The sequence below is a fragment of the Cervus elaphus genome, chromosome 32 (assembly GCF_910594005.1).
Source record: "Cervus elaphus chromosome 32, mCerEla1.1, whole genome shotgun sequence".
NCBI classification, from domain to species: domain Eukaryota; kingdom Metazoa; phylum Chordata; class Mammalia; order Artiodactyla; family Cervidae; genus Cervus; species Cervus elaphus.
The window spans coordinates 15,981,533-16,007,851 of NC_057846.1; the positions used below are offsets into that span (position 1 = coordinate 15,981,533).

At 38.4% G+C, this 26,319-nt stretch overlaps 1 protein-coding gene across 4 annotated transcripts in view; it reads left to right on the forward strand.

Moving 5' to 3' along the window:
- Positions 1–26,319, forward strand: part of WDR17 (WD repeat domain 17) — a 62,392-nt gene that overhangs the window by 22,884 nt on the left and 13,189 nt on the right. For all 4 annotated transcript variants that reach the window (XR_006339302.1, XM_043893821.1, XM_043893822.1 and 1 more), the window contains 16 exons: positions 1,135–1,257; positions 2,669–2,853; positions 5,007–5,175; positions 7,064–7,155; positions 8,953–9,035; positions 11,184–11,270; positions 14,461–14,625; positions 16,302–16,504; positions 17,871–18,020; positions 18,106–18,236; positions 18,668–18,793; positions 20,276–20,431; positions 21,343–21,407; positions 24,157–24,289; positions 24,737–24,828; positions 26,102–26,201. Coding sequence is in view for 3 of the 4 variants with exons in the window: in XM_043893821.1 (XP_043749756.1) it covers positions 1,135–1,257; positions 2,669–2,853; positions 5,007–5,175; positions 7,064–7,155; positions 8,953–9,035; positions 11,184–11,270; positions 14,461–14,625; positions 16,302–16,504; positions 17,871–18,020; positions 18,106–18,236; positions 18,668–18,793; positions 20,276–20,431; positions 21,343–21,407; positions 24,157–24,289; positions 24,737–24,828; positions 26,102–26,201 (2,060 nt within the window). In the remaining variant the exon portion in view is untranslated. The remainder of the gene's footprint in view (positions 1–1,134; positions 1,258–2,668; positions 2,854–5,006; positions 5,176–7,063; positions 7,156–8,952; positions 9,036–11,183; positions 11,271–14,460; positions 14,626–16,301; positions 16,505–17,870; positions 18,021–18,105; positions 18,237–18,667; positions 18,794–20,275; positions 20,432–21,342; positions 21,408–24,156; positions 24,290–24,736; positions 24,829–26,101; positions 26,202–26,319) is intronic.

Consider the following 26,319-nt stretch of genomic DNA (forward strand, 5'->3'; position numbering starts at 1 on the left):
ATATGGGAATTGTATTTTTATGTATTATTATTACTGTCCTTATTATTGAGATGAAATTCACTTATCATAAAAATCACCAAGTTAAAGCTTACAGTTTAGTGGTTCCTGTGTTCACAGCATTGTACAACTGTTACCACCATTTACCTCCAGAATCTTTCCTCATCCCCCTGGTAGACTCTGTACCCATCAACAGTCAGTCTCCATGACCCCCAGTGCACTCCCTAGTCACACATGTATGTACATTAGCCAGTCATCTGCTTTCTGTCTCTGTGATTTGCGTATTCTAGATTCACAGAAATTGAATCATTCAGTGTGTGGCCTTTTATGTCTGGCTTCTCTGATTTAACATCAGGTTTTCAGGATTCATCCGTGATGTAGTGTGGATGAGTCCTCATTCCTTTATACAGATGGATAATGTTCCATTGTATGGATATGCCAAATTTTGTTCCTCCGTTAATCAGTTGATAGACACTTAGATGGTTTCCACTTTTGTGCTGTTACGAATGATGCTCTTGTGAACTTGTGTGTGCGGGCTTTATGTAGACATGTCTGTAATTCAGTTGGGTGTGGATGCAGGAGAGCAGTTGTTGGGTCATATGGTAATTCTGCATTTAATCAGTTGAGGAACTGCCAGTCTTGTTTCTGGAGTAACTTATTAAGGTGGGAATTTTGGAAGCCGGGGGTTTTCTAGTTACTCTTCAGGCATATCAGCTAGTCCTTGTTTGGCTGCAGGTGAGCAAGGAAGCAGTTTACAAACATTTCAGAAGAGGAGGGATTGTTAATGGCAGGGGTAGGAAGTTTTCTGTGACTGGCTTTCCTAGAGCACATTGTCACTGGGTGCTTTTTTGTGATAAAATCGTCATAACTGTCTTTTCTGGGTGAAGCTGCAAAAGCAAGCAGCCTCTCAGCTTAGAAGGCAATTTGGAACAGAAAAAAAATAGCAAAACCTGCCAAAAATTTAAGGGATGAGTATCATTTCAGCTGCTTCTTTGTATTATTATATAATATTGTGTGAAGAATGTTGGTAAGTGGTGTTAAAAATCTGGCAAGTTGAAATTTTGTTATTACTTTTATATCAGCATTTTATGTTTCAAATAAAATGTGCTAAGAATGCTTTTCTTTTGATCTGACTAGATTCCCAAGTGGGTGTTTTACGCATTTGGAATGTTTCTAGAACAACACCTGTTGATAATTTTAAATTAAAGAAAACAGGATTTCACTGCTTACATGTGCTGAATTCTCCTCCAAGGAAAAAATGTAAGTAAAAATCTTAAAATTTAATATTTAAAAATATCATATTTGCTGCTATCAAATAAAATCATATAATGATATAAATATAGCAAATACTGGATGCTACTGAAAAGCAAATTTTTAAAAACGGCCCTTGATAATATGTGTGCTAAAGATACCATCAAAGCCACGCATTATCTAATATTGCTAAATTGAAAATATTTAGAGCAAAATTACATTTTTAAATGTTATTGAATGAGGATATTAAAATAATATTAAATTGTCTACATGGGGAAAATGAAACGATGATACTGGTGAAAATAAGAAATAGAGTGATAGGGTTAAGTAAAATTGCTCTGAATCAAAGAGAAAATATACTGGGAAATATTTATCTGTATTCCAGTGTGTAATTAATATAGATTGACCTAATAATTTACAGTGGTGTCATTATTTTAAATTATATTTACAAGAGCATATTTACATTCTAAGGGAGAGCTTTTTTGAAAGAAGACAAAATATGTGATAATCCCAGTGATACCTGTATCAGATCTGACCTGCAGAATTTTAAGATAATAAATTTGTACTATTTAAGCTGCAAAAAAAAAAGAATATACAGAAAATGACTAAGCAAGGAGACTTTTATGCAAAGTTGGGGAAATGAAAGTCTATGAAAAGTAAACGTTGACAAAGAAGAAATTAAGATGCACATGTATGTCAGACAGTTTGATTGTTAATATAGGTGCTAAATTAAGTGAAAGTCGCACAAAGTGTCTGACTCTTTGTGACCCCATGGACTATACAGTCCATGGAATTCTGCAGGCCAGAATACTGGAGTCGGTAGCCTTTCCCTCCTCCAGGGGATCTTCCTAACCCAGGGATCGAACCCAGGTCTTCCGCATTGCAGGCAGATTCTTTACCAGCTGAGCCACAAGATAAAGTGAATCATAAATAATCTCGAAAATAGTTATTTTCATTGGATTGAAAATTTATGGAAGAGGGTTATTAGTTTTAAAAGAAAAAACTTCACATGTATGTTTGCATGTGTAGAGGAAGCAATAAGCTTTTATATCAGCATTTTGAAAGAAAATTCTGATTGCAAAATAATCATGTTGTGTTTTAATTTATGGGGCAGTAAGAAACTAAATATTCACCACATATTGTGATTCCTCACACTAATTTTTATTCATCTCGTTTCACCTGCACTCTATACACCTCTTTTCAAAATAATATCCCATTTTGTATATATATGTGTGTGTGCATAGGCAGTTCTGCAAAAGTACACCTGTGGCAGAAAATCTGATCATTGCTTATTAAGAGTTTGCTGATACAAATTCTAGATAAAAGAGAACGAAGGAGCATCTATATAAATTAGGTCCTTTGACTTCATTCCAGCATGTGGGAAGCCACTGGCATTAGGGTTGATTATTTTCTTTCCTAGTTTCAAACCAGTCCCCAACCAAAAATCATTACACGTCCTCCACCAGTGAAGCAGTCCCACCCCCGACTCTGACGCAGAATCAAGCATTCTCTCTTCCTCCTGGTCACGCTGTATGCTGTTTCTTGGATGGTGGCGTTGGACTTTATGATATGGGAGCCAAGAAGTGGGATTTTCTTAGGGACTTGGTATGTCTGTGGTTTTTCTTTCTATTTATAATGCAATACTTATTTTGTGTATAAAGTGATACTTACTTTTACTTATGTATTAATATTGTCCTCAGATTATTTTTGTAGAGAGCCATACATTAGGAATTTATTTTGGTTGACTGAAACTTTTTAGAAAGGTGTCTAGAACTATTAAAAGTATTTAATTGTAAATATTGTAAACATTAAATTTCTTTTTTTTTTTTTTAATTTTTTATTAGTTGGAGGCTAATTACTTCACAACATTTCAGTGGGTTTTGTCATACATTGATATGAATCAGCCATAGATTTACACGTATTCCCCATCCCGATCCCCACTCCCACCTCCCTCTCCACCCGATTCCTCTGGGTCTTCCCAGTGCACCAGCCCCAAGCACTTGTCTCATGCATCCCACCTGGGCTGGTGATCTGTTTCACCATAGATAGTATACATGCTGTTCTTTTGAAATATCCCACCCTCACCTTCTCCCACATAGTTCAATAGTCTGTTCTGTATTTCTGTGTCTCTTTTTCTGTTTTGCATATAGGGTTATCGTTACCATCTTTCTAAATTCCATATATATGCGTTAGTATGCTGTAATGTTCTTTATCTTTCTGGCTTACTTCACTCTGTATAAGGGGCTCCAGTTTCATCCATCTCATTAGGACTGGTTCAAATGAATTCTTTTTAACGGCTGAGTAATATTCCATGGTGTATATGTACCACAGCTTCCTTATCCATTCATCTGCTGATGGGCATCTAGGTTGCTTCCATGTCCTGGCTATTATAAACAGTGCTGCGATGAACATTGGGGTGCATGTGTCTCTTTCAGATCTGGTTTCCTCAGTGTGTGTGCCCAGAAGTGGGATTGCTGGGTCATATGGCAGTTCTATTTCCAGTTTTTTAAGAAATCTCCACACTGTTTTCCATAGCGGCTGTACTAGCTTGCATTCCCACCAACAGTGTAAGAGGGTTCCCTTTTCTCCACACCCTCTCCAGCATTTATTGCTTGTAGACTTTTGGATAGCAGCCATCCTGACTGGCGTGTAATGGTACCTCATTGTGGTTTTGATTTGCATTTCTCTAATAATGAGTGATGTTGAGCATCTTTTCATGTGTTTGTTAGCCATCTGTATGTCTTCTTTGGAGAAATGTCTGTTTAGTTCTTTGGCCCATTTTTGAATTGGGTCATTTATTTTTCTGGAATTGAGCTTCAGGAGTTGCTCTGACTTCAGACTCTACTACAAAGCCACAGTCATCAAGACAGTATGGTACTGGCACAAAGACAGAAATAAAGATCAATGGAACAGAATAGAAAGCCCAGAGATAAATCCACGAACCTATGGACACCTTATCTTTGACAAAGGAGGCAAGGATATACGATGGAAAAAAGACAACCTCTTTAACAAGTGGTGCTGGGAAAACTGGTCAACCACTTGTAAAAGAATGAAACTAGAACACTTTCTAACACCATACACAAAAATAAACTCAAAATGGATTAAAGATCTAAATGTAAGACCAGAAACTATAAAACTCCTAGAGGAGAACATAGGCAAAACACTCTCCGACATAAATCACAGCAAGATCCTCTATGACCCACCTCCCAGAATATTGGAAATAAAAGCAAAACTAAACAAATGGGACCTAATGAAACTTAAAAGCTTTTGCACTACAAAGGAAACTATAAGTAAGGTGAAAAGACAGCCCTCAGATTGGGAGAAAATAATAGCAAATGAAGAAACAAAGGATTAAATTTCTTTAAATAGTACTTTCTGCTTAGCTTATTGGGACTATTCTGCATTTGGCAGTGTTCCCATTATTGTTTGGGCCATGTTACCCTATGTGTAGTATCAGAAAATCATGTAGTTTCACTGTGTTTTGGAAGCAAAATGAGAAATAGAATGTTCTCAGGACGAAGGAGAAAGTCCATCTCTGCCAGTTACTCCAAGCTTTCTTGTTCTCATTCATGAAATGAACAAGGTTGGATTAAGCATTTTCTAAGGTTCATTTCTATTATTGAGTCATAATAATTCTGTGAGTCTACAAACTTCTGTTGTTACGATCATGAAGCCTCTGTGTCAAATAGAATACAACCCTGCTGAGAACTCACATTTTGCCTGGTTTTCTTCTGTGTTTTTTTATGCTGCGTTCCTAGGGTCATGTGGAAACTATTTTTGACTGCAAATTCAAGCCTGACAACCCCAATCTTTTAGCAACAGCTTCATTTGACGGCACCATAAAAGTCTGGGATATAAACACGTTGACTGCGGTATACACTTCCCCGGGGAACGAAGGGGTCATTTATTCCCTTTCATGGGCTCCAGGTAAGAACCTTTTTATTAAAATCAGGAGTACAGTGGAATGACTCTCATAACTTTTATGTTCGTCTGCATTATCTTCTGTCCTTCAGTGCTGTCTTGCTCCAAATGATTGTGGAGGCAAATTAGCATCAACATACGTGTTGGTGCAGTTTGGGGGGATTTAGAATGAGCTCCCTGAGCAGGCACTTTGATTTCTGGGCCCTTCTGTGTGGTGTAGTCACACAGAGAAGCCACAGTAAATCAGGGTGATACTGACCCATCTCATTTTAGCTGCATTTGTATAGATCTGCCTGTAAAGTGTTAGTCGCTCAGTCGTGTCTGGCCCCATGAGCCATAGCCCACCAGGCTCCGCAGTCCCTGGAATTCTCCAGGCAAGAATACTGGAGTGAGTTGCCATTCCTTTCTCCAGGGGATCTTCTCAACCCAGGGATCGAACCCAGGTTTCCCGCATTGCAGGCAGATTCTTTACTGTCTGAGCCACAAGGGAAGCCCTGTAAAGGTGTAATGTATTTTACATGATGGAAGTTTTCCTTAATATTTTCATGTGAATCAAACATATAAAAATAAAATATTTTTTTTTCCAAAAATTATGCTACCTGTCTTTCCCTGGTGCATCTGTTTTGTGAACAAGAGTGATCATCAGTTTGATTATGAGCATGTGATTTTGTATAAACTCCACTTTTGTAATATTGAAGGATTTTATGCGATACAAAGGTCTTTTCTTGGACTCAGTATGATGGAACCTTTATACTTTCCTATCCTTAAAAAGAGAAGAGATGTCCTATGAAACCGCTGGCATTTTCTCCCAAAACATTAAATTTTCCTGTAATGAATAACTTTACAAACTAAACTGAGTTTTTCACTTTAAAAAGTATGTAGAATGTTTTACTTATTTGTTCTAATACTAATATATGAATTAAAAACTGACTTATAGCCAGTATATAGCTTATTTTTTAGCTTATCTCCTCATTCACATAAATTTTTAGCCCTGAATATATATATATATATAGTTTTTAAAGGGTTTGATGTCTTCAGAAGAGACTTCTATTTTCTTTTCCCTATTTTTAGAGAAGAATCACAGGAAAATTTTTAGAGGTGCAAATAAATGTGAAAACTTTTCCCCAGTAATTTTAGAGCCCCAACAGGGTAGCAGAATGAAAATCCTAGAAAAACTGGTGAGGATTATTTTTTAAATACTTACAGTCATTTATCACAAAATAATTCCTCTATATTTTTTCTCCTAGGTAGCAGGTAATAGCTGTTTTGTTTCTTCTAACGGAGAAAACCTCTTCTTTGATTGCCTTGTAACAAATTCAGAATCATCAACAAAATCAGTAATTTGATTTTCATAGATTTTTTTTCTTAAAAATAAAGAGCATTATGTTTTTGATGGAGAAAATGAATTTTTTCATGTGTCTTGCTTACAGAAATATTTACTTTCCTAACCATTAATAGATTACTAAAATTGTTAGATGGTCAGAAAAATGTAAATGCTGACTGGATATGTAATAATACTGAGGAATTATTGATAGTTTTTCTATTTGTGATTATACTAGTTTGATCACATTAATAAAAGAGATCCTGTATTTTAGACATCTGTCCTCAAGTGTTTATTGATGAAAGAACACAATGTTAGAGCTTTACTCCAAAAAATCCAGTAGGAGGCTATAGACGAAAATAAGATTGACCATACTTTGATAATTGCTGAACTTGTATGATATATTTATGCACTATACTTTCTGTCTGTACTTGCATGCAATTAATAATTTTCATTATTTAAAAAAAAACTTGAAGCACTTTGCAAACTCATCTTTTTCAAAAATTACATTTTTAAAAAGAATTGCATTTGTGGCAAACATTTCATATAATGTCTAACAAATTGTTTCCCAAGGTGATTTAAATTGTATTGCCGGAGCAACTTCCCGAAATGGTGCTTTTGTTTGGGATATTAAAAAGGGCAAAATGGTACAACGATTTAATGAGGTAGGATGTATTTATTGCTAGCTAAATAATAGAATGTCTTATATGGCCTCGTGTATTTTCAGTGCTTTTCTCTCTTAATTTAATAGTTAATCAGCAGGTGGCATTATATTCTCTTAATTAGAAGAAAATCCAAGAGGACATCCATATGCTAAAATGAATTCTGAAAAATGTAGCTAAGATGCAGTTACTCACCTAAAGTTGCATTAGAGGTTCAAAGGAATTTTAAGCCATCTTCCACAAAATTGTCCAGGCAAATATTCAAAAGTTACAAAAAGACTAAGCTCAGAATGTGTCCCAAATCACAGTCCCAATTTTGTCACTTGTTAGCTCTTGACATAGAATCATTTTATTTCCTTGAGCCTGAATGTTCACCTATAAGATGGTAAAGTTGAATGTTTTAGTTCTGAGTCTCAAATTTCATTTTTCCATAACACGTTGTAAAAACTCCATCTCTCCTCTTTACAGTGTCACAGATTGTACTCTTCCTTCTGCTTGGAGTTGAATTGTCCTTCCATTTTTTCCCTCTGTTCTGTTAATATTTGCAAAATATTTGTGATCTTGTTGACATGTTAGCTGTGAAGGGAGGAGAATAATGAACAGGATCTAGGATTGTCCCTCGATTTCCTGAAATTTCATTCAAGTGGTTACAGTGATTACTGTACTTAAATTGTGGCTGGTGTTAAGGGGAGACTAAAGTGACTTTTTCTCTGGAGCTTTAAGGCTGTTTTACTAAGGTGGTCTTCTGTTTGCTATTTTTAACTTTTTTGGGGTGTCCACCTTTATAAAGATGGACACAGGAATGGAGGTGGTCTTTATACTCATTCAGTTGAAGGATTTGGGATCCTCCATTGGCTGAGTTCATCCTCATGAACTCAGTGCACTTAAGGGTCAGTAATGTCTTAAGTTTTATTTTGTGAGGCCCACATAACAGTTAATTGAAGTCAGCAGTGTTAATTTTTCCCACATTTATTATCCTAAATTTAAGCAGTTTTGATACTGGTCCTATCTATGCTACTGGATGCTGGGAAAGCCGTGAATGACATAAGAGACGTCCTGGATGCTTGGGGCTGGCTGTGGGGTCAGATTGGGGCTGCCTAGTGCTAATGAGAAGGTACCTAGGTCACAAGACACCAAGATGCTGGGAGACTTGAAAATTAGTTGATTACACCCATTACCTAGTTGATGAGTGACATTCCTGTGTATAGATTATATTCTTTGTGTTTTTAAAAGTTCTAAGCATACCAGCTGTGATTATATTCCTTTACCCTTCTCCAGTCCAAGAGTACAGATAAATGTAGAGTACAGGCAAACATAGAGTGATCTGTTAGAATAATAACCTTAAGCCTTCCTTCTTTTATAAAAATAAAATTTTGAAATTTAGAAGAACAATCAATAACAGTTGCTTGCAGTATCTCTTACACTGTAGTTTTAATAGCATTGGGTTTAAAAATGATAACTATCTTCATCATTATGGGAAAGATGGGCTTTCCTAGAAAAAGGTATAAAACTGAGCTTAATTCTACAGATGACTGACAGACTTTGGGTCTTTATCAGTGTCCCCCAAAAGGAAATAGAGCCACCCAGTTTATGTTTTAAAACAGTGGTTTTGTTTCTTAAGTTTGATAGCTTTATGCATTCATAAAGTATATATTCAGCTTTCTGTTGTTCACAATAATGTCTCTGTAGCATCATCTAGAAAAAGTTCCTAATAGAAAAGTAGTATTAGAAGAAGTAAATAAATAAGAGAAAAAAGGGGTGAATTATTTCTTATTGATAGGTATTTTGCATTTTTTGAAGCATGGAAAAAATGGGATATTCTGCATTGCCTGGAGTCATAAAGATTCCAAAAGAATAGCAACCTGCAGTGGTGATGGTTACTGGTAAGTACTGTGTATGAAATCACACTGTTTATAAAGTATGCATTTGATAATATCAGTGTCTCATGTTAGCACCTGTATTAAAATATTTGATAAGATTCTGTTTGTACAGCTCTGCCAGCTATCATAAATATTATTTATGGTGGCTTCCCAGGTGGCCCTAGTGGTAAAAAACTTGCCTGCCAGTGCAGCAGATGAGACCCAGGTTCGATCCCTGAGTTAGGAAGATCCCCTGGAGGAGGAAATGGCAACCCACTCCAGTATTCTTGCCTGGAAAATCCCATGGACAGAGGAGCCAGCAGGCTACAGTCCGTGGAGTCTCAAAGAGTCAGACGCGACTGAAACGACTTAGCAGCTCCATGTGTAGGCACATGCACTGCTGTGATATATCAGTAATAAATAACAGTGCAGTGATGTTTAAAAGTAAACCAGTAATTGCTTTCTAGATGTAAAACTGCTCAAATTATAACTAAATTCTGTGACTTGCCTCAAAGCATTTAAAGTACTTTCAGAGTCTAATCCTCATCACGTTTTGAGGAAGGGGTATTTCATTTCCCAAGTGACTCAAGAGATATCAAGTGCTCTAGAAACTAGTTCACAGTATATGTTATTCCTGTAAAAAGGATAAAAAGGCTTTGCAAGGAGGAATAAGGTCATGCTGTAGGAAATTTCTAACTAACTTCTCTGACCCTGTGTTTCAGAAATATGTGAGTCCCAGGGAAAAGTAATTTTCCAAGAAACATATGTAAGGGAAGAATTGACCTTGAGTTTAAAAAAGAAGTTTTTAATCCAGTGGTACTACCATATAGCTATAGGTATTGTCATCTTTGACATGTGGTATAGGAATTTATTGTTGTTGAGAAATAGTTTATCTCCTCTTGGATTTTGCTATACCCTGCCCCATCTTCTCACCCTCACTTTTTAACTTCATTGGAAAATACAGAAGTTGTGGAAACCAAAGATCTATACCAGGAAGCTGAAATTTTCAGAAACAACAGTATTAGGAATTTTTCCCTTGAAAAATGACTATTTGCTAATTGATACATACCAAAATATGAAATACGTACCTAAGAGTTCTTTTATTAGGGGATATGTAGTTAGCTTTACCATGTATTTTCAGGGCAATAACTTACTTGGTAAATACCACAGTCAATCACTAAACATTTCTGAGTGTAGGTTACCACCACTTCCTAGTAGCCTCAAAAGTTTTGGTGGGCCTAGAAAGATCCCCTGGGGAAGAGAACGGCTGCCCACTCCAGTATTTTTGACTGGCGAATTCCATGAACAGTAGAGCCAGGTAGGCTATAGTCCATGGGTTCGCAAAAAGTCAGACAAGACTGAACGACTATCACATTCACTTTCACATAACAGGGATATTTTAAAAGGGTCTTTTCCAAAGACTTTTCAAACTTTGCAGTACATTAATTTACACACAGCTTTGTGTTCCTAATGGAATTAATAGCCCTTGTGTTATGGTAATAATATAGAAGGATATTGTGTGCTCAGTCATGTCCAACTCTTTGCGACCGCATGGACTGTGACCCACCAGGCTCCTCTGTCCATGGAATTTTCCAGGCAAGAATACTGGATAGGTTGCCATTTCCTACTCCAACAGTAGAGTATTAAGCTTCCTTTATTTTTGCATTGAAAGTGTCTGAAGTGTGTTTGGAGAGAAGGGGTCCTCCAGATTTCTAGTTGTATCCCTTAAAAAGTGCCATGAAAATGTTAGAATAACTTACATGTCTTGGACTTGGTGTAATAACACATATAACCAACTCTGTAAATAAGTTGTTTTAAACATAAATTTTCAACTGTTAAATTTTGAAACTGAAAATGTAATGCTTATGTTTTAAAATATATGTATTATACTATGTATTTCCTGAATAAATATAAGAAAATATGTTCTAAATAAAAAGGTATCTCCTTTAAGTAGGTTTCAGTGGGTTGCCATAATTAATACTATGTGATGTAAACATACTTATCATATTTATAATATCATTTACATGGTCCTTTTAAATGTTCCCTGTGCTCTGGAGACAAGGTCTCTATCCTAAAACATTTTGTTTAAATTACACAGTTTTGGCTTTCTTCCTTTGAATAATGTATTTAGAATGTCGTAATTTTCTATTAACATATTATACTCAATTTCAGTATAATTCGAACAATTGATGGCAAAATACTACACAAATATAGACATCCAGCTGCAGTGTTTGGTTGTGATTGGAGCCAAAACAACAAGTAAGTAATAAACACTTTAAAAGATTTTGAATAACCATAAAGTTTGATGTTATTCTCATAAGTAATATTCATCACTCTTTTTAGGTGATATTCCCCTTACCTCGTCTTGTAACTGCATGTTTAACCATCTTTTTATTCCATGAAGTTTTTACATGATTTAGGAATATTGATTCCTACTTTCAGACAACTTGCTGCTGCTTTAGGGAAAAGCATACAGCTCACTAATGAAAATGGAAGTCGGTCCCATCTGCGTGTGGCTTCTGAGAGGTGGCCCTTGCTCCAAACCCTCTTAGGAATCTCTGCAGTGGTATTGTCCCCATGACTTCCCATTGCCTCCGCCTGATGCAAATGCCATGACATGGGGTGATTTCCCAAGACGTGGAGCTTAGAATGGTTTTGAAAGGTCAACCTTGCTTAAGAGCCTGGTATTTACCATGTAAAGATCAGCTTAAATTTAAAAATTAATCCACATCAAACCTCCACTAAAATTGATCCTTTAAGCCCCTGCACTTCCAAGAATCTTGTGTTTCACACCTCTCTTTGACAGGATATAAATTACATTTATATGCCGTCAAATATGTGGGATCAATTATATCCTGTCAAATATATGGGAGACAGTGAAGGACAGGGAAGCTTGGCATGCTCCAGTCCATGGGATTGCAAAGAGTTGGACATGACTGAGCGGCTGAACAACAACAAATTGTATTTGAAAAGTCAAATTTTCTTTAAATATGGTGAAAATAATATGAATTATGCTTTTAAAATATACGTATCAGATATTCACACCTTATTGCACTGGGTTCTGAATCAAATCACTATTGCGCAGTGTTTTCCATCTCGGCTGCCTGAAAGTGCCAGCAACAAACTGCTGAAACCCTTGTTCTCCTTTTTTAGACCTTAGCATCCCTCAACTGTCACTTCCAGTCAGCCATCAACTCCTGTCATAGCCTCCGTCTGATTATTCTTTTCCTAATCACCCCCCAGCCACTGAGCCAGTGACGTTTGTCTGTTTGGGGACCGCTGCAGAAGCCTTCTAAATCAGTTTCAGAGTTCACACCTGTTGTCACCACTTCCTCTCTGTGTTCTCCAGGTGGCTGCCAGAGTGAGCGTGGAGAAATGCAGATGTGAGCACAGCTTTCTGTTGCTTAAATCTCCCAGCAGTTTCCCATTGATCCTGGGATAACATGCAGAGTCCTAGCCAGGCAGTCCATGTATAAGCCGGCTCCTCTGTGCCTTATTATCGCATCCCAGGCCCTGCTACCTCTGCTTCTTCACTCTGGCCACAGTGGCTTTCCACTTCTTGAACCAGCCAGCTCATTTTTGCCGCAGGGCTTCTGCTCCTGTTTGCACCTGCATCTAGGATTCTACTTCCCACCCCACCCGACCCGGTCCATCCTGACCTGGGCATACAGAACTTTTCCCTGTCTCTCAGCTCAGGAACCACTTCTGCAGAAAAGTATTCCTGAGCCCCATCTTAGGTAAATTTCCCCTGTAGTATCGTACACCTTAGGACACTTAACATCAGAAAATTGTTTTAGTTGTGAATTGGCTACCTCTCCCTGAGATCAGCAGCGGTTCTCTACTTTTCACAGTATATTCTGAGCAAAACACTGTGCTTCTAGCCCTCACTATACCTTAAAAAAAGTAGATGTGTAGTAAATACTTGTTGAACATACAAATGAGTAGAATTACCTTGTCTCTGATCAACAGAACAGTTCCACATTCTTATTTCGCTCTTTTTTAGGGTTAATAAGAATTTAAGAATTTGACCATTCAGGGGGAATAAAGATAGGAATGCAGTATGTTTTGTTGGTTAAGAAAGCTTAAAAAAAAAAAAGAATCCTTTATACTTAACTATTATGTTTATTGGTAAGCCTGTCTAGTAAATTTCATTTTTCATTTTGACATTTTTGTTTTTAAAAATCTTTTCTAAATGTTCTAATTTCTGTATTTATATTCCACTTAGTGTCTTAGGAGATAAGTGAAAAACATCTTGAACTTATAAAAGTTTATTCATATTCCTGAATTTATAATTTGGATAGCTGGTGTGTACATTTTTTGAATTTTTTTCATTTCTAAGATTTTATATCTGTGTATCTGCATATATATAAAATATACTCCTGTGTACATGTAACTATTTATATTATGCAAAATATATTTTCTCACATAGAGAAACACTCCTGTTTATCAGTGAGCCTTGGGTGCATGTAATCTATACATTTACAGACCAACCAGCATGCTAGTTTAAAGATTTCTGTTTTTTGACATGTAAGCGTTAATAAATATAGGTATTATAACCGATATGACAAAAATCAGCAGTTCGAAGTTTGGAGAAGGTTTTGATGACAATTGGGTCCAAAATGTGTAGCTTCCCCTCTTTAGCTTTGGGCCTGGGGACTGTCTCTATGATTGTTAATGTTCTTGGAGAGACTGTTGTGTCTGGCTCATGATTCCACAGGTCTGTCTAGTACTTGAATTCCACTCGAAACAGTACTCCAGGCATGACCACTCGGGTACAGATAGTTGCTTAGCTTGTCTCACTGTCTTAAGAATAATGAGCAATGATCATTAAAAGATCATACCCACATATTATATTTCTAAAGGATTCTTCTGGATCCAGCGGTTAAGCATCTCAAGTTGGGGAAACCACCAGAGAGATTTGGAAAACAGGACTGTGACTGGCTTACTGTCACATGAGTCGACCCTGGTCTTTGGGGAGTTTCCTAGTACACTTCTGGGGGAAACACTGCTGTTTTGTACCAGTACCACAAAAAAATCTACTAGCAGTCAGGGCATGAGGTAATTAATAACTTGCCTACCAGCAGTTCAGCAAATCTCAATCACTGACCATTTGAGACCCTTTTCAAGTTCCAATAGTTGCAAAATACAAAATTCTGAGAAATATTCAATTTATGAATCTGGGCATCTTGAAAAAAAAACAAGTAAATATACCATTATCTCTCATCTGAGGGAAATAAAAAATTTACCTGATTAAAAGGGAAGCTTGAGAAACTGCACTAGAGCAGTTTCTATAAATGATGTTTTTACTTACATCGGTTTGTAGTGTAACTTCATGAAGGGAGCAGAGCATTCTGGTTTTAGAAATTAGTACGGTGTACATTTAAAAACTATCAGTAACAGGTATTATCAACCCTGTCATTTTTTTAATGGGCCATTGATGATGTTTCAGAGACATGATAGCCACGGGCTGTGAAGACAAAAATGTTCGTGTCTATTACGTGGCCACCAGCTCGGACCAGCCACTGAAGGTGTTCAGCGGGCACACGGAGAAAGTGTTCCATGTGAGATGGTCTCCTCTGAGGGAGGGGACTCTCTGCAGCGGCTCTGATGATGGGTATGTACTTTGGATTCTTGTTTAAAACTCAAAAGCCTGCGATTTTCTAGAAATGTGCTTATTATATTATCCAACTTGTATGTGGAACTATTCTAAATACGTACTTAATAGGTAGGCAGTTAACAAGTATCTAATTGCATACGTCTAAACAGTGTTCCTTACTTACTGTCATATTCACGCTTTCTATATCCTTATTTGGGCTTCCGTGGTCGCTCAGACGGTAAAGAATCCGCCTGCAATGTGAGAGACCTGGGTTCATTCCCTGGGGTGGGAAAATCCCCTGGAGGAGGTTCTTGTGCTTTCTGTAGCTGCTTATTTCTATCTTACTAAGAACAAAGTTAACAGAAATGAAGATTGCAGAAGGGTCTGTTGGGGAAAATGTCTGAAACAGTAAATCCTTTTAAAATATAGAGGAGAGTTTATTTTTAATAATGTTCTCATATTTAGTATGTACTCTGTTTTCATTAAGAATGGAGTAAAAGATGATTATATGTGTTAAAGTGAAGAGAGGATATTTTAGAAATGAGAATGATCTAACATTCTTTTCTGAGTTTGTGAAAGTTGCTGAAATCTTGTCTGTATTTTATATCAGACATATTTGCATAGTACAGTTCGGGCTATTTGAATAGGAGATAAATTGAGATAAAAAAAAGTCTTACTTTGTGCTAGTAAAAGTTGTAATAGTAACCACATTATCCTGTCCTAGTATAAAAGAGAAGAAGAAAAGTCTTTTTATATAAAGTGGAAAGAGATATGCCTTAAGTAAAAATATATGATGTATATATATATATATATAATGGTGTAATATAACCTTTGGAGTATTAATATTTTTATATTTTCAGGTTGATATAAATCTGTAACTAAAAGATAATCATGAGTTACCCAAGCAGAGTTGGCATCTGGAGGTTTTAAATTGATTTCGAGTTAAAATTTTACTTCAATAATATTTGTATTCTACAGTCAGTAAACTCCAGTAATATTATGAATCCATTTGTATTTAAATTTTGTACTTGATCTGAGATTGATTCCACAGACTAAGAAACTTACTTTACTGACATAAACATGAACTATTTACTGTGTTGATAAAAGCATAGAGCTCTGTAATGACCTAGAGGGGTGGGATGGGGGCCCTGGGAGGCTCAAGAGGGAGGATATATGTATATCTGTAGCTGGTTCACTTTGTTGTACAACAGAAGCTAACACAACATTGTAAAGTCATTATCCTCCAATAAAGCCTTTTTTAAGAAGCATTGATAGGAATTGATTTTTCAAATAATATCCATCATCATATATGCTGTATTTTCATGATACAAATAATCTGAATGTATTTAAATGATCATACACATGTTGTTAGTCATATTTTTTCTTTGGCTTTACCTGCTTTCGATAATTTAAGAAAGCAATTTTTTCAAACATATAAACTGTGAAATCATATATGTAGTATCAGTAGTAAATGACCAGCAAAAGTAAAGAAGAAATATTTTAATAGGCTGGCTCCAGCCGAACTAATTATTCATTCTTTGCACTGTGGAGAATCAACATATCTTGAAACATAAACTGCTTTTTCAGTATGCTAAGAAATAATCACTAACAATATGTGCTCCATTAAAAATATATTGACCCTTTAGATAAATTATAACTTGAATGGTATTATATGCATAATATTCTGTTTTCAGTTCTGTTCGAATCTGGGATTACACTCAAGATGCGTGCATAAATATTCTCAGTGGACACACGGCGCCTGTGAGGGGACTGATGTGGAATCCTGAGATCCCATACCTGCTAATATCTGGCAGCTGGGACTGTACTATAAAAGTGTGGGACACACGAGAAGGAATATGTTTGGATACTGTGTGTGATCATGGTGCAGATGTGTACGGTAAAGTGTTTTTCATGTACTTCTAAATTTTGCTGTATTAATGATTTAGTTTCTGAGGAATACAGTGTTTTTGAAGAAATCTTGCAGTATTTCATTTTGAAATAAGACTTACCTTATTGGAAAGTGTGCATTCAAGAAGTTTACTGTTTCAGTAGCAGAATACACAGAATAAAATAGAAAGCATCCCCAGAAATGATCAGAAGATAGCTATTGTTAGCTCTGTGGTGTCTCTGTCTCTGCAGAGAAGCAGACACCCCCCGCACACACACCCTTGGGTTTTTCTCACTTAGCATCACCCCAACAGTAAGTTGTAAAACAGGACATCAGCCATAACTTAGTTATGACTTACCTAGCCATTCTTTTACCTCTGCTCTTGGATATTTAAGGCAGTGTTTTATTTTTTAATATAGTACAAAGTTTTGTAGTATAAATGAGTTGGGAAAGGAAAATCAGATTTCTTATCTTTCGCACGTCACTTAGCTCACATGTGTGGCACCCAAACATCGATGGGGTTAGGTAGTTGAATTATGAATGCAAAATGATGATTCAGGGAAGCTAACCGTAACTAACCCACTGCAGTACTCTTGCCTGAAGGATCCCATGGATGGAGGAGCCTGGCGGGCTACAGTCCATGGGGTCATGGAAGAGTCGGACATGATTGAGTGACTGTACACACACAGAACCCTAATCTAGTCATTTGTAACAATGTGCTTGACCCCAGTGGCCTTTTGGTTACTGCAGTGCAGGCCTGGGGACGGGAGAGAGCCCCATTTGTGGACGTTCTAAAGTGAAGGTTCTCAAATCTTCCTTTATCTTTTAGTGAGAACAGCCAGCCAGCCAGCCATTAACTCACAGATCACTGTGTATTCCATTGGTGTGACTGCCAGTTTGCTGATAGAGCAGCTGAAATGTAACTTCAACATTGTCATCCAGGACCATCTGCTTTCTTATAATTATTCAACTCTGTATTCCTGTCTATAGAAGATACTTAGTACTTTTTTGTTTTAAACATCCTTGTATCATTTACAGCCAAGACAGAAATGTTATTTAGAACATTTCTTCATAACTTCAGCTCTGAGGAAGTAGGGCTTCCCTGGGGTTTCAGAAGGTAGAAGAATCTGCCTGCCATGCAGGAGACCTGGGTTCCATCTTGGGGTTGGGAAGATCTGGAGGAGAGAATGGCAACCCACTCCAGTATTCTTGCCTGGAGAATCCCAGGGACAGAGGAGCCCTGCAGGCTACTGTCCATGGGGTCACAAAGAGTCAGATACAGCTGAGTGACGAACACTCCTCACACTTCGGAGGTACACATAAATAAAAGTTTTTCGGTGCTTCCTTTAGTAAATGGCTTTATTTCTCCCTCCAGGTCTCACATGCCACCCACGCCGCCCCTTCACAGTGGCCTCCTGCTCCCGGGACTCCACAGTGAGACTCTGGTCACTAACGCCATTAATCACTCCTTTACAAATAAATATTCTGGCAGACAGATCCTGGGAAGAAATCATCGGGAACACAGGTGTTGAAACTGCGTGTATTAGACCTTCTTTCTAAATATGATTTGATAAGCACTCTTTTCTCATTAGGTTGTATCCCTTCTCCAGATTCTGCCATAGAGCCAGGCGCGCCCCCGCTGCTGTGTGGCAAAGTGTCAAGAGATATCAAACAGGAGATAGAGAAACTAAGTGGAAACCTTCGCATGAAAAAACTCAGATGGTTTTCAGAATGTTTATCCGTAAGTGTTGTAGGAATTAAATGTGAAAATTTCCTCTTTAGCCAAAACAAGTCATGACGACTTGCTGTCATTAAGTTCACATGTTTACTTGTATTGTCTCAGTGTAAGAATGCAAATGGAAACCAGAAACTCTAAATAAGGTAGGAATCTCCCTAGTGGTCCAGTGATTAAGACTACATGTCCCAATACAGGGGTCCAGCTTCAATCCCTAGGCAGGGAACTGAGATCCTGAATGCCACATGGTGTGTGGTCAAAAACACAAATAAAAATAAAGAGACACAAATTTCTTTAAGAAAATCAACAGTAAGGAAAATACTGTTTTGTTAATTTTTCAAGTTTTATATGCCTGCATTATATTTTTAAAGATGCAAAATGCTCTGAAGTTTTTACTTCATTATTATGTCTTTGGGTGTCCTGTATCAACTTTTCAGCCTCCAGGTGGCAGTGATAATTTATGGACCTTAGTTGCAGTGATAAAAGGGCAAGATGATAGCTTACTCCCTCAGAACTACTGCAAAGGAATAATGCACCTGAAACATCTGATTAAATTCAGAACGGTAAGTAGCATATGCAGTTGTGCTGTGCTAAAACAAAAATTACTTTTGCCTTTTTGTCATTAAAATATGAAAATTATTTTAATGTATATAATTAGAGTGGATGGACTAAAATAAATGAATATTGAAGAGAGAAATCTTCAATAAAAATTGATCATGATAGTATGAATTATTTGAGAACAGACTAAGGCAGTCATGGTTTTCACAGACTGAATCTCATGAAATTCTTCAAATGTCACTTGGAAGACCCTTGAAATGCTTTACCTTTACACTATTACCAGATGATCATATGTGTGATTTTTGTCTCAGAGGCCTGCCAGGCTGTCTTCTGGGATATGTTTCATTAAAAATGATCACATCTTATCCTTTAATGGATTTCAGTACACCTTATACATGAAGTGATATGCAGTGCCAATAGCAAACAGTCCTGGGACGAGAAAGAAGAAAAAGCTTTTATATTTGAAGTATCAGTGGTTGACTTAACTGTTAGACCATGGGGAGACTCGTGCCAGGGGTGTGGATTCAATGCTGTAAGAAACAGTCATTTCCATAAAGAAGCACCTCTGTGATTCAGTCAGTTCACTTCAGTCGCTTAGTCGTGTCCGACTCTTTGCGACCTCATGGACTGCAGCACGCCAGGCCTCCCTGTCCATTACCAATTCCCGGAGTTTACCCAAACTCATATGTCCATTGAGTCAGTGATGCCATCCAACCATCGTCCTCTTTCGTCCCCTTCTCCTCCTGCTTTCAGTCTGTCCCAGCATCAGGGTCTTTTCCAGTGAGGCAGTTCTTCCCATCAGGTGGCCAAAATACTGGAGTTTCAGCTTCAGCATCAGTCTTTTCAATGAACACCCAGGACTGATCTCCTTTAGGATGGACTGGTTGGATCTCCTTGCAGTCCAAGGGACTCTCAAGAGTCTTCTCCAACACCACAGTTCAAAAGCATCAATTGTTTAGTCCCCAGCTTTCTTCACTGTCCAACTCTCACATCCATACATGACCACTGGAAAAACCATAGCCTTGACTAGACGGACCTTTGTTGGCAAAGTAATGTTTCTACTTTGATTATAAGCCCGTAATGACTATAACAGTTACCTTTGACAGTATAGAAGCCAATGAGAGTGAGCCAGTAATTTTTAGGTTTCTATTAAAGTCCTTTATATATATTTTTTCCACCAGTCATATACTACTTTATCATTCACTACCTTTTGACCTCTGGGCTTCTGGTGAGTTCTAAGAAAAATCGGATTCAGCCTCTTCCCACCAGCACCAGCCACATCTGGACCCCACTCTCTACCATAACAAAATATTACATTTAAAGAAGTATTATACTTTATGGGCAAAAAGCAGTGATTTTTAAAAAATATTTAATTTCCAGCTCTGTATGTTTATAAAGTGTGTATCCATATGATGCTTTTATAATCGTCTGTTATCACTGGCTCTTGCATAATGAAATTTAGGAAATTTTGTTTTCTTCTTACCTAGTCTGAAGCCCAAGAACTCACCACAGTGAAGATGTCTAAGTTTGGTGGTGGCATTGGTGTCCCTACCAAAGAGGAAAGACTGAAAGAAGCTGCCCAGATACACTTGTGGCTGGGACAGATTCAGAGATACTGTGAGCTGATGGTTGAACTTGGAGAGGTAATGGGCTGTTAAAGCAAAATCAAGAGAGTTTAATGCAGTATTCTTAGTTAAATACTCAATTTCAGGCTTGTCTTTCTCCAGGTCTGGTTGGTCCTCTGCTCACCTGATAACAAGGGTGTGCCTCAGAGCAGGAGTTATTGCAGAGAGATCTTGGGCGAGCAGTGTCAGCGTTGTTGTTAACACATGCATCGTTAGACATGCATTTCCCACCCAGACAACGGGATCGGGAGCTCCAGGGATGGAGCCCAACACGGGTGCTTTTCTAAGCAAGCCCTGGGGAAAGAAATGGCAGCCCGGTCCAGTATTCTTGCCGGGGAAATCCCATGGACAGGAGCCTGGCGGGCTACAGCCCATGAGGTTGCAAGAGTCAGACATGATGGAGTGTATGCGCACATGCACGCACATGGGTGTACACACACACACACACACACACACCAGCTTCTCCTCACACAGGCTCGCCTTTGAGAACCACTGCCCAAGTCTGGTGTCTCTGATTCCTAAAAAAATCTGTGTTGGCTAATTTGCTTCCAGTGGACTCCCCTAACACTGTCTGTCCATCCCACGCTGGCCCAGAGAAGCATCTTCTCTGAGGGTCAGCTGCTGAAGAGTGCTTCTCCAGCATGTCCCAATCCTTAGGGAGCACAGAGTTAGCAAAACAGAGTTCTCCAAAAAGGTTAGGATGGATCCATCCTGTTAAAATTGAGAACAGTGGGTGCCTTCTGGAGGTGGGTGGTGACTGAAGCAGAGCCTAGCAGAGGCGTGGCTCCTGTCCCGCCATCTGAGAGTGGCTTTCCTGAGTGTATTCAGCTTAAAAACTTACATTGTAGATGTGAGTTCATTTAAAATAAATGTCTGTTAAGAGACCACACACTCCAAATGGATCTGTTTCTGCTTTTCTCCCGTTCTAGTGGGACAAAGCCTTGTCAGTTGCGCCAAGTGTGTCTGTGAAATACTGGAAGAAGCTGATGCAGAGGTGAGGCAGACCATCTGTGCCCAGATGGACGTTTAACATTTTGTTAAAATAGAAACAACATGTACATATGCTAGTAGCCCTTCAGATTTTTGACTTTTCCGTTGTTTTAAATGATAACTGAATTTGGTATCTCCTGATACAATAAATTAAACAAATCGGTTATAAGTCATTTTGGCATTTTTGGATTTGACCTAATGTCTGATAAGAACAGTGGTGGAAGGCAAGTTTCCCCCTGTTGATGGAGGAAAGTACGGGTCAGTCGACGTGCTTACCGCTTAACATGTTGCAGTTGAAAAGTATGGATATCAAGTACTGCTGATAGTCAAGATGTTTTACTACTGAACAGGGTTACCTGGAGGTCCTTGACTGGAATGCAGTAAATGAGATTTTTTTCTGAGGTGTATTGGTTTACAGGAGCTGCCGTAACAGAGGACCACAGAGTGTTTCGAACCACAGAAACATGTCCTCTCCCGATTCTGGAGGTCCTGAAGGCTAGAAATCCGCTATCAAGTTGTCGGCAGGGTTGCTTTCTCTTGGAGGTTTTGAGAAGGAATCAGGTCCGCTCTTCTCCCCTGGCTTCTAGTGGTTACAATCCTTGGCACTTCTGCGGCCCCCCTTGTCTTCACGTGCATGATCCCGCATGTGTCTCTGGGTCCACATTTCCCCCTTTTAAACGAGGATACCAGTCATATCAGATTTAAAGTTTACCCTAATCTAGCATAACCCTATCTTAATTAACTATTTCAGCGAAGACCCAATTTCCAAATAAAGTCATGTTCACTTTAAAGAATCTGCCTGCAATGCAGTAGATACAGGTTCTGTCTCTGGGTCGGGAAGATCCCTTGGAGGAGGGCATGGCAACCCACTCCAGTATTTTTGCCTGGGAAATCCCATGGACAGAGGAGCCTGGTGGGCTGCAGTCCGTGGAGTCGCACAGAATCGGACACGACTAAACAGACTAAGTACACGCACATGTGGGTTAGGGCTTCCACGGATCTTTTGATGGCGGTGAGGGGGACTCAGTCCAACCCATAACGTAAGACTGTTCTCTGTCCTGTTCTAGTCATTCATTCCACAAATATTTAGTCCTCACTACGTGCCAGTTACTGACGAGTATTGTTTACTGAGTAATTACCTTGTTTCTGGCATTGAAAATGAAGCATTTGGTTTTCATTTCATGGTTTAGAAAAAATTCATCTGTGACTCACATGTACCAATAAAATGAATCAGAGACTAAGCCTGAAATCCAGGGGGATTAACACATTAACCAAGGAAAAGGGAACCGTTTCCATCAACTACTCTCCCCAAATAAGTGAAGCAATAGGCTGGCTCCAGCCCTCAGACTGCAGGCTCCTTATCCTAAGCTCTAAGAATCCTGAGTGATTCTCAGTTCATGTACCCTCACTGAACAATTGTAAAGTCCTTGCTCCCACTGAGACCTTAATAAAGTCGAGTTAACAGAGGATATTTATGTCACAAAACAATTTTGTTTCAACCCGCCTGATTTTCTCTGCTCCTTAGTTCACGTGGTGGCCAGAAAATCATCTCCCTTCAACTCCCAAGTTTATGTTTTATGGATTCAGCCATTCGCAGAGATTGATAGGCAGTCTCTCAGTCCAACTTACAAATCTCCAGGAAGAGAGTGTTGTTTCTTAACAGCTGTAATAGGGAAGTCAGAGTCAGATGGTGAAAGCCTTGTTGTTGGGAAAAATGCCAGGAACTGGAAACTGTTAACAGTAATCCGTTAGTTGCTCAGTCATGTCCGTCTCTGCAAACCTGTGGCTGTAGCCCGCCAGGCTCCTCTGTGCATGGAATTCTCCAGGCAAGAATACTGGAGTGGGTTGCCATTTCCTTCTCCAGGGGATCTTGCCGACTCAGGGATCGAACCCAGGTCTCCTGTGTTGCAGGCAGATTCTTTACCATCTGAGCCACCAGGGAAGGCAGACCATATGAAAAGTGTCTACTGTACCCACCCAGAGATTGGCAATTGAAATGTAGTTTAATGCAAATGCCAGCATAGATTAAATATGCCAGGTTAGTTTTCAGCAAAACTAAGGTTAAACATTAAGAGTGAGGTTAATGAGGTTGGTTGTTGAGAAAGTGGGACCAAAAACAGGAAAAGAGAGACAGACAGACAGTGATGGATACAGAGAGAGAGAAAGAGACAGACAGACACATGTATATCCTCCATAATCTCCAAACTCAGGTCCCCTCTCCTCCTCAAATATCTGGAACATTATTTTTCTTTAAACTACCCTGCTGGAGACACTAACAGTGTTTTGCATTTTACTATCAATATCTGTGTTCTTGAATTATCCTTTTTAATGATTTTAGGCTACTTGCATTTAGAGTTTCTCCATTCATTGCAGTGCCATGAAGACATTTAAAATTCTCTGTCTTTAAGAAAGTAGACACTAATCCAGTTGAGAGTAGATATTCCATCGTACATGTGTAGGTAACAACTTATTTTCAGAAAGATATATTCCTCACTTTAGTAGATAAGCTATATTGATTTAAGACCTGTTCAGTGCATTTAAAATAGGAAAATCTACAATGTTTTATGGAAGAAACAAGTGCCTATAGTATTGCTTCAGAAAACTTTTATCCTCCAATAATGATGTGATTATAAAGCTAAGTCTTTGGGAATGCTGATCAAATTTTAGATATTTTCAGCATTTCAGAAAATCTGAGTCCAGCTGAGAACCTTGAAATTAGTGTTTCGTAAAAAACGTTGTTGTTACTTTATTAGGAGAGCTGATCAGTTAATCCAGGAAGATAAGGATGACGTCGTTCCGTACTGCATAGCCGTTGGTGATGTGAAAAAGTTAGTCCATTTTTTTATGTCAAGAGGTCAGCTTAAAGAAGCTCTGCTTGTTGCACAGGTAAAAACATGTAACTTGAGTGGGCTGCCCAGCTTTGTGGGGGCATGTTTGGGAGGGGGGTGGTCGTGTTCAAGTGATTGATAAGGTCATAGGTGCCTTGACTTCTGCCCGTATCCCGGCCTTCTTTCTTTCTTCTTTCCACCATCCTGCCTTTTGCTCTGATCACAGGGAGTTTCTTTTAGATCTTTAAACACACAAGCATCTCTGAATTCTGATCGGGTCTGTTTTGCTGAACATTGTATACACTTGAACAACTCTTTGAAGGAAACTTGATGCTTCATGTTGATAGAGTGTAATTTATGGGTTTGTTTTCCAAATTCTAAGGGTATCTCCAAATTGTAGTATAAGTTTCAAGCATGGTTTGAATATACTTTGTTCAAAATAATATTCTTAAGTTGGTCTGTTATCAACAGCTAAAGATTAACCAAAGATCGCATTAAATTCCAGGCTGCTTGTGAGGGGAATATGCAGACCTTCCATGTTTCGACACCCAAAGGACCTTCTTTTTCTGATGATATCTACAAGGAAGACTTTAACGAGTGAGCGACTCATCCTTCACTTGGAGTCAATATTTTTTGTGGCTTGTTTCCCTTTAGAGGCTTTTGAGGTCATCCTTCCTTGTACACAGACCACTTGGCTGTCCTTGTCCTCAGCTGCATTTCTCACTGCAGTCTTCGTTTCATCACAGCATCTGCCCCTGGATGAGGAGGGAAAAGTCAGGCATGTAGACACAGCCTGCACACATCTTACATAGCTTTCAGAAAAGCAAACTGCATTTCAGTACAGTAATTGCTTATAAAGCACCTAAATCCTTGAAACTCTGATCAAACCTGCTGGGGAGGAGAGGCAGTGAAAATAAAATCTGCTGTTTGTGAATGTTTCACCAGAGACTCAGTGTGGATAGCATCTCCCCGACATCACTCACAATCCAGGACCCCTGTGTTAGCATCTAGAATAACATCCGGGCCTCTTACACATACATACTAGTATATATAAATCAGATAACTGATAAGGACCCACTGTATAGCACAGGGAACTTTACTCGATACTCGTGTAATGACCTGTACGGGGAAAGAATCTTAAGGAGGAGTGGGTGTATGTATGTGTCACTGATTCGCTTTGCTAAACTACACAATGTTATAAATCAACTGTAATCCAGTAAACTTTTTTTTTTTAAATCTAAAAAAAAAAGAAATCAAAATACTTATGTTTTTAAAAGGAATAGAAATTAGGCTTCTCCAGCCTTTTGACCTTTTTCAAATCTAATAATCTGCCTTTCTCTGTGTCTTCTCTTTGCTCCTGTCATTGCTCCGGAAAATAGGATATTTAAATTTTTAGGACACTCATCAAGTGAAAAATGATCACAAAATGTTAAGCGTATTAAGAGTGACATATTCCTTCCTGGTCCTTTGCTGCTATCCCCTGTCATTTCGAAACTTGGCATTTAATGATGTTAGCAACATACACTACCCCTGTTCCCATCTCCACATAAATTTTCAACCTGTAATTCCTTTCATGTTAATTGCCCCCCATAGCTGAGGCATAAATTATTCAGTGTAGGATAAGAAATTCTTAAAATTAGGCTTTTCTGAAAAGAGGAAAAATTGGGAGAGGGAGGTGGTTCGTCAGCTCATCTACTAAGAAAGGCTGCTTTCCTGATATTTACCCCCAAATCGATCTCTATACCTAAACCAGGGATATACAATTAAATCGTGTTTGATCCCTTAATCAGCTTATTATAAAAGAGCATCCATTCACTTTCATGATGGAGTCCGTGTGTTTATATTGAGTATGTGCGCTTTCTCTTCCTAGACTGCTGCAGGAAGCCTGCAGAGAGCTGGCAGAATGGTATTTTCAGGATGGCCGAGCAGTTCTAGCCGCCTGTTGCCACCTGGCTGTGGACAACATCGAGGTACATTTCAAGGTGGCTCATGTGTGTCATGATGTTTGAGGGGGAAAAATATGGTCTTTCTGTGTAACACCTGGTTTTGCATGCTTTCCAAGCCTGAGCGACTCCATACCCAATAAAC